Source organism: Mustela erminea, chromosome 3, assembly GCF_009829155.1.
Source record: "Mustela erminea isolate mMusErm1 chromosome 3, mMusErm1.Pri, whole genome shotgun sequence".
NCBI classification, from domain to species: domain Eukaryota; kingdom Metazoa; phylum Chordata; class Mammalia; order Carnivora; family Mustelidae; genus Mustela; species Mustela erminea.
The window spans coordinates 17,450,072-17,463,838 of NC_045616.1; the positions used below are offsets into that span (position 1 = coordinate 17,450,072).

The 13,767-nt window shown below is 36.7% G+C and overlaps 1 protein-coding gene across 2 annotated transcripts in view; it reads right to left on the reverse strand.

The window, feature by feature from the left end:
* Window positions 1-1,922: 1,922 nt before the first annotated feature.
* Window positions 1,923-13,767, reverse strand: part of PGGT1B (protein geranylgeranyltransferase type I subunit beta) — a 47,020-nt gene continuing 35,175 nt past the window's right edge. The window contains exons 6-8 of one of the 2 annotated variants that reach the window (XM_032335389.1): window positions 13,177-13,361; window positions 7,934-8,042; window positions 1,923-3,696 (exon numbers count right to left, since the gene is read on the reverse strand). In XM_032335389.1, coding sequence (XP_032191280.1) covers window positions 3,515-3,696; window positions 7,934-8,042; window positions 13,177-13,361 — 476 coding nt within the window. In that variant the 3' untranslated portion in view covers window positions 1,923-3,514. The remainder of the gene's footprint in view (window positions 3,697-7,933; window positions 8,043-13,176; window positions 13,362-13,767) is intronic. The other variant, XM_032335390.1, reaches the window with a different exon arrangement.

The following is a 13,767-nucleotide window of genomic DNA, read 5'->3' on the forward strand; positions in this document are numbered from 1 at the left end:
CCTCACAGTTTTGTTTTGGTTTTTTCTTTGTAAGAGATTTTTCCTGTACTTTTTGGGAGGAGTGTGCTCTACGAGGACTTTTCTTAGCTCCACTGCCCTGAAGCTCCCTTTTCATTTCCACAAAGTGACAGGACATTGCTACTGACCTTCCATCCCAACGTTTACCAGGACTTCTCTTTTCTTTGCCCTATCGTACCTGTCCTGTCAGGCTGAAATCCTAATTCTAGAAGTTTCTCCTCAGTGCTAGGCTTTGTCTCATCAGCTGTGAAACATGTACAGCACTGGGCACACTGTCAGATTCGGCTACATTGCCATGACACTCCCCTGCAAATGGAACTTGTCGAAGCCTGCCCAGTTCCAGCTTCTGTTGACTGGCCCCTGCCAGCTGCCTACGCTCCCCATCCCCACACACAGATGATAAAACTGTGTCAGCCAGTGGTCTGTCCTTCCTTACTTGTGCTTTGAAGTTCATGGGGATAACGGTCATCTAGTTTTGTAGAACCGGTTCTGGGGCTACACTGGTTACTCTGTATTCTGGCTAGAAGGTTCAGAAGTACACTATTGCCATCATCGTCCCCAAGCTTAACCCCTGTGGGATCTCTATTACTGAAGAGAGATTTTAGTAACAATCATTTTATGATGGTTAGGATAGAAATTTTAATTAGGAATTTACTGGTCCTATGCCAAGTGCTTTGTATTTCATCCTTGAATAACCTCAGGAGTTGGGCCCCCCTCCCTGACTTTATGGATGGGAAAGTTAGGGCCCAAGATCACACTGCGCAACTTGCAGATCTGGGATTTAAACCTAAGTCATCAGACCCCATAGCACCTCCTTACATAAGAGACTCTCAAGTATCATCAGATCCGACCATTTCCAAACTAGGGACCACTGTAAGCAAAACCTCTATGTGAACTGAAATTAAGTATTAACTATTTAAAGATCTAACAAAAATGTATACATATTACAGGTCAAATCTAAAAACACTGTAGATGATGAATACTTGAACTGTGTTGTATGACTTGATTAATCTTATTTTCACGCAAATGATCAAAACAAAGCTTCTCCTACTAACTTCTGAAAAATACCATAATGAGGGTGGGGGCAGAACATAGAGTTATTTGAGATTCTGGACTTCCTATTTCCCTGCTTGTTATGATACCACTGCCAAAGAATAAGTATGTGAAATATTACTTATAATTTAGTCTATTAATAAATACTGCTCTTGTAAATAACTGTTTAGAAATAAGGGTCATTTCTCTGCACTTCTCTGGCCTGTGTGTTTTGGTTGGCACCCCATGATGGAAGGTAAACACTCAACTAGGCCACAAGATTTCATAAAAAGGCCCCTTACATGTGTACCAATTTGAATCATATTGTAATTTATAGTCTTATACTATTAAGTTATAGGAGTTAGGAAATATTTCTTAATAGTTCCATGAAATGGGGCGCCTGGGTGGCTCAGTAGGTTAAGCTTCTGCCTTCGGCTCAGGTCATGATCTCAGGGTCCTGGGATGGAGCCTGGCCTCCGGCTCTCTGCTCAGCAGGGAACCTGCTTCCCCCCTCTCTCTGCCTGCCTCTCTGCCTACTTGTGATCTCTCTCTCTGTGTCAATAAAATAAATAAAATCTTAAAAAGAAATAGTTCTATGAAGTACTTTTAAACTTGGAATTCTCTTCCGTTTGCGGATATGGTTACTATTATTACTAACTTTCTTCTAACTGCTAGTGGCAATTCAAGAAAAACAAACTGGGTTTTTTATAATAGCTCTAAAGCCATTCCATACAGGCTATTTTAACTCCCAAAGTCTAGGAAGTGACTTAGTTTGAGACAGGGATGTCTTAATTTGCCAGGATTTAAATAGAAGCAACTGAAATAACTGGCTGAAAGATAACATCTGCTGTTAAGCTTATATTTTCCCCACAATCAGAAAACGGATTTTATTTCTAATCAAAAAAATAATAAAGTTGACTCTGACAAGAGGAGTTTTAAAACTAAGGATCCAACAACAAATGAATCTTTTCCCAAGCACATACCAGATTTTCCTTTGGAAGGATCATTATTTAAGGGCATTTCCCCCTAAAATTTAGTAAAGAAATTAAAATTTATATATTATAATTCCTAAACAATTATACTAGTAATTTAGTTTTTACACTCAGAGTTGTAGAATAGTTCCACATTTATTATCACCAAGCCTTTTAACTTTAACCCAGCTCCAGCAGTGAAGAGGTTTTCTTCTCCATTTCAGTACTTGTCTCACATCTCTGAACGACATTCAACAGCAGTGATGGATGTGATTTACTGATAAATTGGTTACTAATGAAGATGAGTTTTTACACTATTTCCTTTATAATTAGCTAGTTCACAGACCAAACAAAACAAAAAGAACAAAAGTGACACCCTTTAACACCTAACAGAACACTTCCCTTCCATTTACCTGAAAATATAAAAATATAAATGACCATGTATGGAGCTGCACCATTAAATTTACTTTAGTAGTTTTGTTTTTTTTACTGAGAGTTTTACTTATTTTGAAAAAATTAGAAAATTGTCATTTTGAAATCAGAACCACTAACACATTGGACACAACAAACTAAAAAAAACCAAATGGCTAAAAATAACTCCCTTATAAAAGTACAAGTATAATTTACAATATCACATATTTCAGAAAAATAAACCAAACCACTCAATGTCTCTTTCCTTCTAGGTGACTATTTTCTCCCCAGAAAGAAGAAAAAGCAACTAATGAAATTAAAAAATCAGACACAGCTGTTATTCACCCTTACAACATCTAAATAAGTGACCCACACAGCACAAAACTTTCTCATTCATAATCATATACAGTTAAATTATTTTTTCCTCAATCACATAATAGTCTTCTTAAATCAATGTCCTTTTAGAAAATTACTGTATTAGTTATGCCTATTCATCCTTGCTATGAAGTTAATTTCACTTATATAGGCCACATAAGTTTAACTGGCACACTTAATAAGCCAAAATAAGTCATTCTTCTTTTTAAAAATTATGGAACCATCTGTTTTCAAAGAAGAATCCTAGATACTTAATTCATTAAAGCAATTTTCTACCATCAGCTATTAAGCTTTTTAAATGATCCCTAAGTGTTCACCCAAAGATTATCAATGCTAAGTGAACTGTAAACTTGTTTTGAAGATTTGTGTCCATTTTATAGTATGATACAATTTGTACTGAAGAGTTTTTTAAAAAGATAACCTACATACATATAGTTAATTTGCCTCAAAGAACTTCTTAGAAATACAGTATAAACATTTAAGAACCACAACAGAGTCCACTGTGGTTCCAACTTCAACAAAGATTTTCTTGAAACCCAGTACAAAGGCTACTGGCTCAAGACCATATTCCAAAGTGACATCGGCACAAGATTTGATTGTGAGACTACCTCTTAAAAAAAGAGCACACTTGGTTATACATGGCTTTTAACCTTGAGCTACAGTTATGCTACAAATCCCCCCCACCCTCCCAAGCTAAGTGAAGTCAGTCATGTGGAGATGTGCACATTCTCTGGGGACTGTTTAGAGTCCTTGGTTTTCCAGCTCTGATGGAGATCTCGAAGGCGTTCAGAAGTCCGTGTGCTTACATTCAGGGCAGGATGAACTTTACAAATTCCACTTTCCTCCATTAGTGACAGGCCACAGATCCCAAAGTATGCATGCAAAGCATCTGAAAATGAGGTATTTTTTTTTTATCATAATACACATTCTTATTTGTACATGCTGCAAAGTACCAAGCTACATATCTATTCACCACATTAAAATTAAATTTAGAAAAATGTTAAATACAGGTTTTGAAACACGTGCTTTCTCAAAGTCTCAAAACACCAATTAAAAAAAAAAAAAAAACAACAACAGGTGATCAAAATCAGATATTTTATCCAAGCAAATATCATTAACAAAGGAAAACAGTTCTCAAATGAAAAGGTGACATTCTCAACATCCTCTGTGATTAAAAAACAAAGTAGAGTAGCAGTAATACAAGACTTCTCACTTCGGATGTTTCCCCTTTGCTTACTACACAATACAGAAACAAGAGGCTTTAGCTCTGTATCTTAAAAGGAAAAATTTTCCTGAAAAATGAAAATAAACCTCTGACTCTAAGTAACAATACTCCTTCCCACTAAATTTTACCTCTGACATTTCCATGACCAATACTACCTCACTACTGTATTCGGTGAAAGATGCCTAAACAGAATAATCTGTTATGGAATGCTGTACCAAATTTAGTTTTCCTATTTAGGGGAATGTCAGTCATCCAAAAAATGTCTGACCTGACAGTAAAAACAAACTCACATTCTCTGTGGTTATAAATACCATAACCTTTCTTCTATACTGGCCTCACTACTGTTCCCCATATTTCAGGGGGCAGTGACCCTCTTCCACTCAAGTGGCCACAAGAATCACATGGCTGCTGCCTGCTGGACAGCCCTATATGGACTCTGAAGAGCTCAGAGCTCTGCCATTATGGGTATACTACAAAAAAATATATTTTGTAGCCATCAAGCATTTTTTTTTGGTGCTGGCCATCATTTATGGCCTCAAGAGCTACTGAAGTTCAGAACACATTACTGACTTAAACTTTGTCAGGAAAATTAGAAAGTTTTACTTACATGACCATCATCTATCTACTTTTCAAAACAGAGGGACAGACAGTTGTGCTTAGTGAAGATTATTTCTGAAAAATTTAGCTCACTAGTGGAGGCCCATGTCAATCCTCCTTCATGGCCTCTCAAGAGAATGCTTAGGTTTCTTTTCTCTCATTTTCAGGCCACAAAAAATAAATCTGATTTCCTCTGTACTATGAAATTTTCCTTGTAGTTATTCTAAAATTACAGAAGGTACAAAGCAACGTATTTTATTGACTAGAAATGAGGATACTTTTCTAGGAAAAAATGCAACTAAAAGAGAAATCAAATCCATCCAGGATAACATAAATAGGATCTTCTACTTTCCACACAATGTAAAAATAAAGCATTTTTTTTCCTCAAAAAGCTTTTTGTAAAAGCCAATGAACCAGAACTTAATTGTTTCAAAGCTCAAAGCTTTTCTTTTAAGCTTCCTTATCTGTAGGTGTATTCAAGCATATCAAATGCTGAAATATATAGTTTCTTCATAATAGAAGTACATTATTTTCCTAAGTTTCTTCTGTAAATACATAAGAATTACTTTGTGTCAAATCTGCTAGTAAACTAACCAGAACCAAGAATACGCTAATTTTAGAAACTCTTAAAAAATGATTTTCCCAAAGGTCCTATTAAAAAGGCCTTTCCACATACATTCAACTTATGAATTTCTATGCTCTGCAGTTTACAGGTTCTGAAGACATTTTACTGTATCTGTAAAAAGTATTACATCCAAGTACTTACATATATGTTAAAGTTAGCAACTAAGTGCCAGAAAAAACCTTCAAGAATTTAAAAAAAAAAAAAATTTATTCTGGGGCGCCTGGGTGGCTCAGTCGGTTAAGCATCTGAGTCTTGATTTTGGCTCAGGTCATAAGTCTAGGGGGTACTGAGATCGAGCCCCTCGTGGTCCCTGCACTCAGCATGGAGTCTGCTTGAAGATTCTTTCCCTCTCCCCCCACTCACACTTGCTAAGATAAAGAAATCTTAAAAAATATCTATTGTAAATACTGAAAATGTATTTCAGTATGTTTATACCAGACAAGTTTTCCAAGATATTGTAATTTCCCTATTCCCATCTGTTAAAATAGTACAGTATTTGTTAAAATAGTACAAGCGCTGATGAAAAACAATGTCATCAAGACAATTCTCAGTGTTCTTGAGGTACTGCTCTAACATTTTTCTAGCTGTGGTAACACACAGTAAAATTTAAAAATTTTATTTTGCTTTAGAAATTAGAACTTAACAAACAAACAAAAAAACCTAGAAAGAACTCCCATAACTCAACAGAAAAAAAGAAACCCAAGTAACCCAAAGAAGATATACAAAAGGCCAACCAGTCCATGATGAGATGCCGGACATCAATAACTATGAGGGAAATGCAAATTAAAACCACAGGGAAAGGGCATCTCTGGGTGGCTCACTGGATTAAGCCACTGCCTTTGGCTCAGGTCATGATCTTGGGGTCCTGGGATCGAGCCCTGCATCGGGCTCTCTCTGCTCACTGGGGAGCCTGCTTCCCCCTCTGCCTGCCTCTCTGCCTACTTGTGATCTCTCTGTCAAATAAATAAATAAAATCTTAAAAAAAAAAAAAAAAACCCACAGGGAGATACTACGTCACTCTGGCTAGAACGGCCATCTTCAAAAGGACAAGCGATAACAAATGCCAGCATGTTATGTGGAGAAAGGAAACCCTCATGCACTGTTGGCGGGAATGTAAACTGGCAGAGCCCCTACGGAAAAATGCCTGGAGAAGCCTCAAAAATTAAACACAGAACTACCATATGATCCAGTAATGTACCCAAAGGAAATGAAAACACTAACTTGGTATCGATACCCCCATGTTCATAGCGGAATTATGTACAATAGCCAAGATACAGAAACAACCTGAGTGTCTGACTAATGCACAGATAAAGAATCTGTGGTAGATACATCCACAATGGAACATGATTTGGCCATAAAAATGAGGAAATCCAACTATTTGCAACAACATGGATGGACCTTGAAGTTGTGATACTAAGTGAAGTAAGTCAGGCAAAGACAAATACTGTGTGATCTCACCTACATGTGGAATCTAAAAACCAAAACCAAAAAACCAAACTCATAGAAAAAAAGAGCCTGGACTTGTGCTTAGCAGGGGGTGAGGGTCGGGGGAGGGGGAACTGGAGGAAGGGGGTTAAAAGGAACAAACTTCCACTAATAAGTAAGTACTGGAGGTGTAATATCCAACATGAGACACCACTCACCCTGCTGTACGATATACAGGAAACATGTTAGGACAGTTAATCCTAAGACTTATCACAAAAATAAACTGTTTGCCTTTTACTACTGCCTTCTTTCCTTCAGTATAGCTGTGAGGAGACAGTTGCTAGCTGAGCCTACTCTGGTAGTCATTTCACAACAGATGTACATCAAACCATCATGCTGTGTGCTTTTACCTTACACGGTGATGTATGTCAAGGATTTCTTAATAAAACTGGAAAAAACATTCTTTGGCTTTAGAAATGAAAAGCACTGAAGAGAAAATCCATTTATAGTATAATATAATATTTATCGGAAAAAATCCATTTATAAGTGGATAGGCACAATTTAAACCTGTGTGGTTCAAGGATCAACCATACTTATTAAATCTAAGAATCTTTTGTTCTTTACTTCTCTGGCATTCCTGAATTTGGAAAACAATGAATATCACATTGTCTGAACCTATCTGGCTCCTGAGTTGTAGACAGTGAATAAGAGTTCAGATTGGCAAAGTATCCTTCTAAAAAAACAACAACCCGAATCTGCTGAAATTCAGAGAACAAGGGTATGGACAGTGACAGACAGCTACCTTCAGAATTAGAGAAATTTATTTAATGGCTTCTGAACAAATTACGAACAGGTTCCCTTCTGGACTTAGTAGCTCATTCTACTTAGCTCTAGTGACAGGTAATAATCCTAAAGATTCTGGCTGGACCAAATGATTCTCTATTTTGGACAGGGCCCATTGAAACCACCTGCCTCATTGCCTCAAATGAAATAAAACATGGGTAAGCGAAATATACGGAAAAAAAAGCATACCATAGAAATACATCTTGATAATCCAACCCTTCCTTTATACCCCTCAACATGCTAAACTTCCCCTAAACTTAAAAAATTTTACCTTTTCAAAAAACATATCCTTTAAGTTTACAACTGTAGTTTAATTTTCTATCTTATGCCCTTACTGCAAAGATGCCTGAGAGTCTACTCAAGAAAGAAACAATATAAAGTTGTTCTAGATTCATACAAAAAATAAATTACCTGGATGACTATCTGGCCACTTGGCAAATCCACCTACCAGGCGATCTTGAGTTGATAAGATGTAATTTCTATTTTTCTCAAAGTTGGTGTACTGAAAAATTTTCAGAAGCTAAAATGACAGAACAAATATAAATTTACTGACATCAAACTTTCATATTGACCTTTGGCTCAATTTTCAGTAATACATCAATTAAATATGCTTTTCTTTAGCTAAGGCTCTCAAAGCAAGCTCTGGAGACCTCAGCAATAAGAATCAATCAACCACATTATTATTATTTTTGCCATATCACAGCTACTCTACTTTACGTAACCTACTCACTATTTCCTTCTTCTGAACCACGCCCAACTAATCTCATTGCACCACATTTAGCTTGGTTCAAAACACAACTCTGTCAACTGTTCAACTTAATCAGTCATTTTAAAAAGGACAATTTTATCTACCCATATTTTAATTCTTATGATAGGCCTTTGAACTATTACTTACAGACCGGTAGTAACCTGGACCAAAAATATTTCAAAAAAGAGCAACAAAAATTATTAACAAGATGATTAGAGACAGTTCTATTTGAGAACAGTTAAAAATAATTGTAGCTTTTTAACCAGGAAAGGTAAAAGGTGAGACAAATACAATTTTAGCATAAAAAAAACTATGTAGCTTTAAAATTTAGGATATATATTTATTCTCTCTCTCTCAAGAGCCCATTAAATAGGAAAAAATAAAGGATAAACCACACTATGAAAAGGGGTATGGGAGAGTGTGAAACAAGACAAGTAGACAAGAGAGTTCAAAAAATTTCTGTTAAGACAGAGAGTAGTCAAGGGGTGGGTTGAGGCCTCTGCCTTCGGCTCAGGTCATGATCCTACGGTCCTGGGATTGAGCCCCGCATCGGGCTCTCTGATCAGCAGGGAGCCTGCTTCCCCCTCTCTCTTTCTCTGCTCACTTGTGATCTCTGCTGTCAAATAAATAAAATAAAATCTTAAAAAAAAAAAAAAAGACACAGAGCAGTTAAAAGTATGTTAATGAATCAAAGAGCCACAGAAGATACGAATGATTAAAGAAGCACTATTTTTCAGGCGTCTGGGTGACTCAGTGGTTTAAGCCTCTGCTTTCAGCTCAGGTCATGATTCCAGGGTCCTGGGATCAAGCCCCACATCAGGCTCTCTGCTCAGCAGGGATCCTGCTTCCCCCTCTCTCTCTGCCTGCCTCTCTGCCTACTTGTGATCTCTGTCAAATTAAATAAAATCTTAAAAAAAAAGAAAGCAGCATTATTTCTCAAAAAGAAAAACAAAGCCTAAAAGAATTACCATACAAATAAGAAACAAACTTATTAATTCATTTTAATTTGGCAATACAATAAAAAGGAGAGAGACCCTTTAGAATCCATCAGCTAGAAACATGTTCCATCAAGTGGCATATGGGTCATTACGTAAGAAGAAACTATAATCTTAAGACTGTACTTGGTTCAGCAATAAACAGTATTTACATGATCATAGTAAGTGCTGATTCTTGGTTTTTAAATTTTAGAATCAACTTACAGGCAAAGCATAAAATATGTGAACATTATTACTAAATAAAATATAAATGCTACTTGACATGATAAAAGTAAAGGTAATATGACAGAATTAGAAGGTGGAAGAGGAAGAGAAAAAGTTCAGAACTAAAAACTATATAACCAGTAACAATCTGCTTGAAAAAAGGGAGGTTAAATCTTCATTCTCCGTAGTTGGGAATCAAAGATATGTCTAAAGAGAAGTTAAGAAATCACTGAAAGTTGGGGTCCCTGGCTGGCTCAGTCAGTAGAGCATGTGACTCTTGATCTCAAGGTCATGAGTTCATGCCCCACGATGGGTGCAGGACTTAGTTAAAAAAATAAAATAGAAAATATTTCTAAGAACAACAACAACAAAAAAATCAGTTAAACGTACGGTGATAGTGAATTAAGAATTTTTAAAATGTGTAAAAATGGTTGTTTTCAGAAAGTTCTCAAAGATTACCAAGGTCATATTGAAAAGACTCAAGAGGGGCACCTGGGTGGCTCAGTGGGCTAAGCCTCTGCCTTCGGCTCAGGTCATGATCTCAGAGTCCTGGGATTGAGACCGATACCAGGCTCTCTGCTTGGCGGGGAGCCTCTTCTCCCTCTCTCTCTGCCTGTCTCTCTGCCTACTAGTGATCTCTTTCTCTGTCAAATAAATAAATAAATAAATAAATAAATAAATACAATCTTTTAAAAGAAAAGAAAAGAGAAGACTCAAGAGCCTACTTGAAGGGGCTTTGACTGGCTTAAAATGGGATATTCTGAGCATCAAAAAGAACAATATAATGGATTAAAACATATGTTAACCTCAATGGCCACTAGAATGATTCTGTAAAAAAACCTCAAGTTTTTTATACGACAGCAACAAACAACCAAAAAAGAAATTAAGAAAGCAATTCCATTTAAAACAGAGTATAAAAGAATTAAGTATTTAGTAATAAACCTGATCAAAGACATGAGAGACTTGTATGCTGAAATAAATGGAAAGACATCCCATGCTCACTGTAGGAGAACTTACACTGTTAAAAGTCAATACTACCCAAAGTGATCTTCAGATTCGATGTAATAGCCTTTTTTGTAAAAAATGGAAAAACCAATTCTCAAATTCCTATGAAATGCAAGCGGCCTGAGCAGCCCAAACAATGATGAAAAAGAACAAAGTTGAAGGACTCACACTTCCTGGCTTTGAAACTTACTATAAAAGCTGCCAAGAATTAAAACAGGGTGGTACTGGCATGGGGGCAGACACATGGGCTAATGGAATAGAAGAGAGAGCCCATAAAAAAATACCCCATGTCTGCGCGCCTGGGTGGCTCAGTGGGTTAAGCCGCTGCCTTTGGCTCGGGTCATGATCTCAGGGTCCTGGGATCGAGTCCTGCATCGGGCTCCCTGCTCAGCGGGGAGCTTGCTTCCCTTCCTCCCTCTCTGCCTGCCTCTCTGTCTACTTGTGATCTCTGTCAAATAAATAAATAAAATCTTAAAAAAAAAAAATACCCCATGCATATGTGTTCAGTTGATTTTCCACAAGGGTGCCAATACCATTTAATAGGTCAAAGAACAGTCTTCTCAACAAATGATCCTAGGAAACCAGGATACCCACATGTAAAATGATGAAGCTGAACCCTTAATTTACACCATATACAAAAATTAACTCAAAATGAATCAAAGACCTAAACTCAAGAGCTAAAACTATAAAACTGTTGGAAGAAAATAGCAGAGAAAATCTTTTGGCTTTGGCAATGATTTCATAGCTGTGACAATCAAAAGCACAGGCAAACAAGAAAAAACAGATAAACTAGACTTGATCACAATTAAAAACTTTTGTATATCAAAGGACATTACCAACAGAGAGACAACCACAGAATAGGAAAATTTATTTGCATACCATAGATCTTGATAAGGAATTAATATCCAGAACACTTGAAGAACAAAAAACACAATAAAAAAGTGGGTGAAGAACCTGAATTGACACTTCTCCAAAGATACAGAAATGGCCAATAAGCACATCAGAAGATGTTCAGTATCACTAATCATTAGGGAAATGCAAATCAAAACCACAATGAGATAGCACTAGGATGGCTATTATAAAAACTAAAACCAGACAGAAAAGGAGTGTTGTTGAGGGTATAGAGAAACTGGAACCCTGGTACACCCGTAGGACTGTAGAATGGCACACACCCTCATTGTAGAAAGCACAGTGGTACTTCACAAAGTTCCACAAAGAACTACCATATCATCCAGGAATTCTACTTCTAGGTAAATATACAGAAGAAATGAAAATATCAGCTCAGTTATTTGTACACCTATGTTCAGAGCTGACTTATTCACAACAGCAAAAACATGGAAATAACCCAAGTGTCCATCAGCAGATAAATGGATAAACAAAATGTGGTATAAACATACAAAAGCATATTACTCAGCCATAAAAAGGAATAAAATTTTGATATATGCTACAACATGGATGGACCTTGAAAGCATTATGCAAAGCAAAATAAGCCAGACATAGAAGGACACGTATTGTGATTCCACCTATATGATGTAGCAAGAACAAGCAAATCCATAAAGGCAGAAAGCAGAATAGGGATGACCAGGGGCCAGAGGGAGATGAGAACAGTAAAGAGTAGAGAATTTATATTGAGGACAATGAAATTTGGGGTATGCATAGTGGTGAGGGTTACATAACATTGTGAATGTAATTAATACCACTGAATTATATACTTACAAAGAGTTAAACTGATAAATAATACATTATGTATATTTTGCCATCATAAAATAAAAAGCTGATGGGGGGCTTTATAGTGGATAAATCAGGTTTGACAGCTCTGGAGCCCTTTGAACAAAAAGAGATAACTGGAGATTATGTGCCCCTTGATGTGATGCAAAAGGAAATACACATAACCACTGATTAGATACTTAGTTATCAAGGAATTATGGCTGATTTTTCAGACGTGAAAAAGGAGTGACCCAGGTGCCCAAGGGAAAAGCAATTTTAAGACAGAGCAAACTAGGGGTGCCTGGGTGGCTCAGTGGTAAGCCTCTGCCTTCGGCTCAGGTCATGATCTCAGGGTCCTGGAATCAAGGCCTGCATCGAGCTCTCTGCTCAGTGGGGAGCCTGCTTCCGCCTCTCTCTCTCTCTGCCTACTTGTGATCTCTCTCTGTCAAATAAATAAATAAAATCTTTAAAAAAAAAAAAAACAGAGCAAACTTGAGGGTATTTAGTGGTTAATAAGCTTATGAAATTGGGCATATCACAAGGTAAGAGATGAAGAGAAATGTGCAAATGTGTCAATCAGTTGAGTCATTCAGAAGGGTTAGGCAAACAAATCAATAAAAAAATTAAAAACCACAAACTATTTTCAAAGAAATATCCATGGTTTATCTTTTAAGAATATTAATTTCCTATAAAGTATTTACTGTTAAGTTCAGACAGATCCCTGCTCTGGATTGACTACCGGTCAGATTTTTTACAACCTTATCTTTTCTTATGTATGCTCTGGGCCACTTAAGTTTTATAAGAATGGCAATTTTCAAGTAGCACAACGGATACGTGAAATCTATGGAAAAACCATACAGAGATTAGCCTTGCCAGCGCAACAGAAAACACTCTGCAGCCTAAGTTCACTCAATGAACGTTACAAAGACCAAACCTTTTGAAGCACAGTTTGTATCAATAAAGTATAGGTTTCTCAGTTTTATTCTTTCTCTTACCTTTAGAGTTGCTCCCACCCAAAAAGAGTAACAGGTGTCTACGGGCTTATTAGGTCTTCCATGATAACCATTTTGTTGCCTCATTATACACCATCTCTTTATCCGGTTCAATTCTTTTTCTGAGAAAACTTCTTCTAGTTTACCCATCAGACACAGTGATGCGATGCCACAAAAAGTCGATCCTCCTGTTAATCGAAACCACACAATACTTCACACATCAAATCAGATGCCTAGGAAAATAGCATAAATGACTGGAGAAAAAAAAAGCCATGGTTATATAATTCCAGAAATCCGTCAAATAAATTTAGAAGACAATTAATTATACTTTTAAAATAACCAGAAGGCACTAAAGTCTTCAGTGTTTAGCCTTCAATATTAACTTGAAAGAATTTAAAGACAAGAATTTAAAAGAAAAAAGACAAGAATTTAAAATAATTTAAAGCTTTAAGAAATATTTCACTTATGGGAAAAAAGAGACTTTGGAGCTTAAGGATCATGTTCAAAATTACATGGTTTAATGGAAGAGTTGACACTGAAACCTAGTACTCTCCCTATCCAGGACTCTGTCACCGTCCAGTCTGATTTCATTCC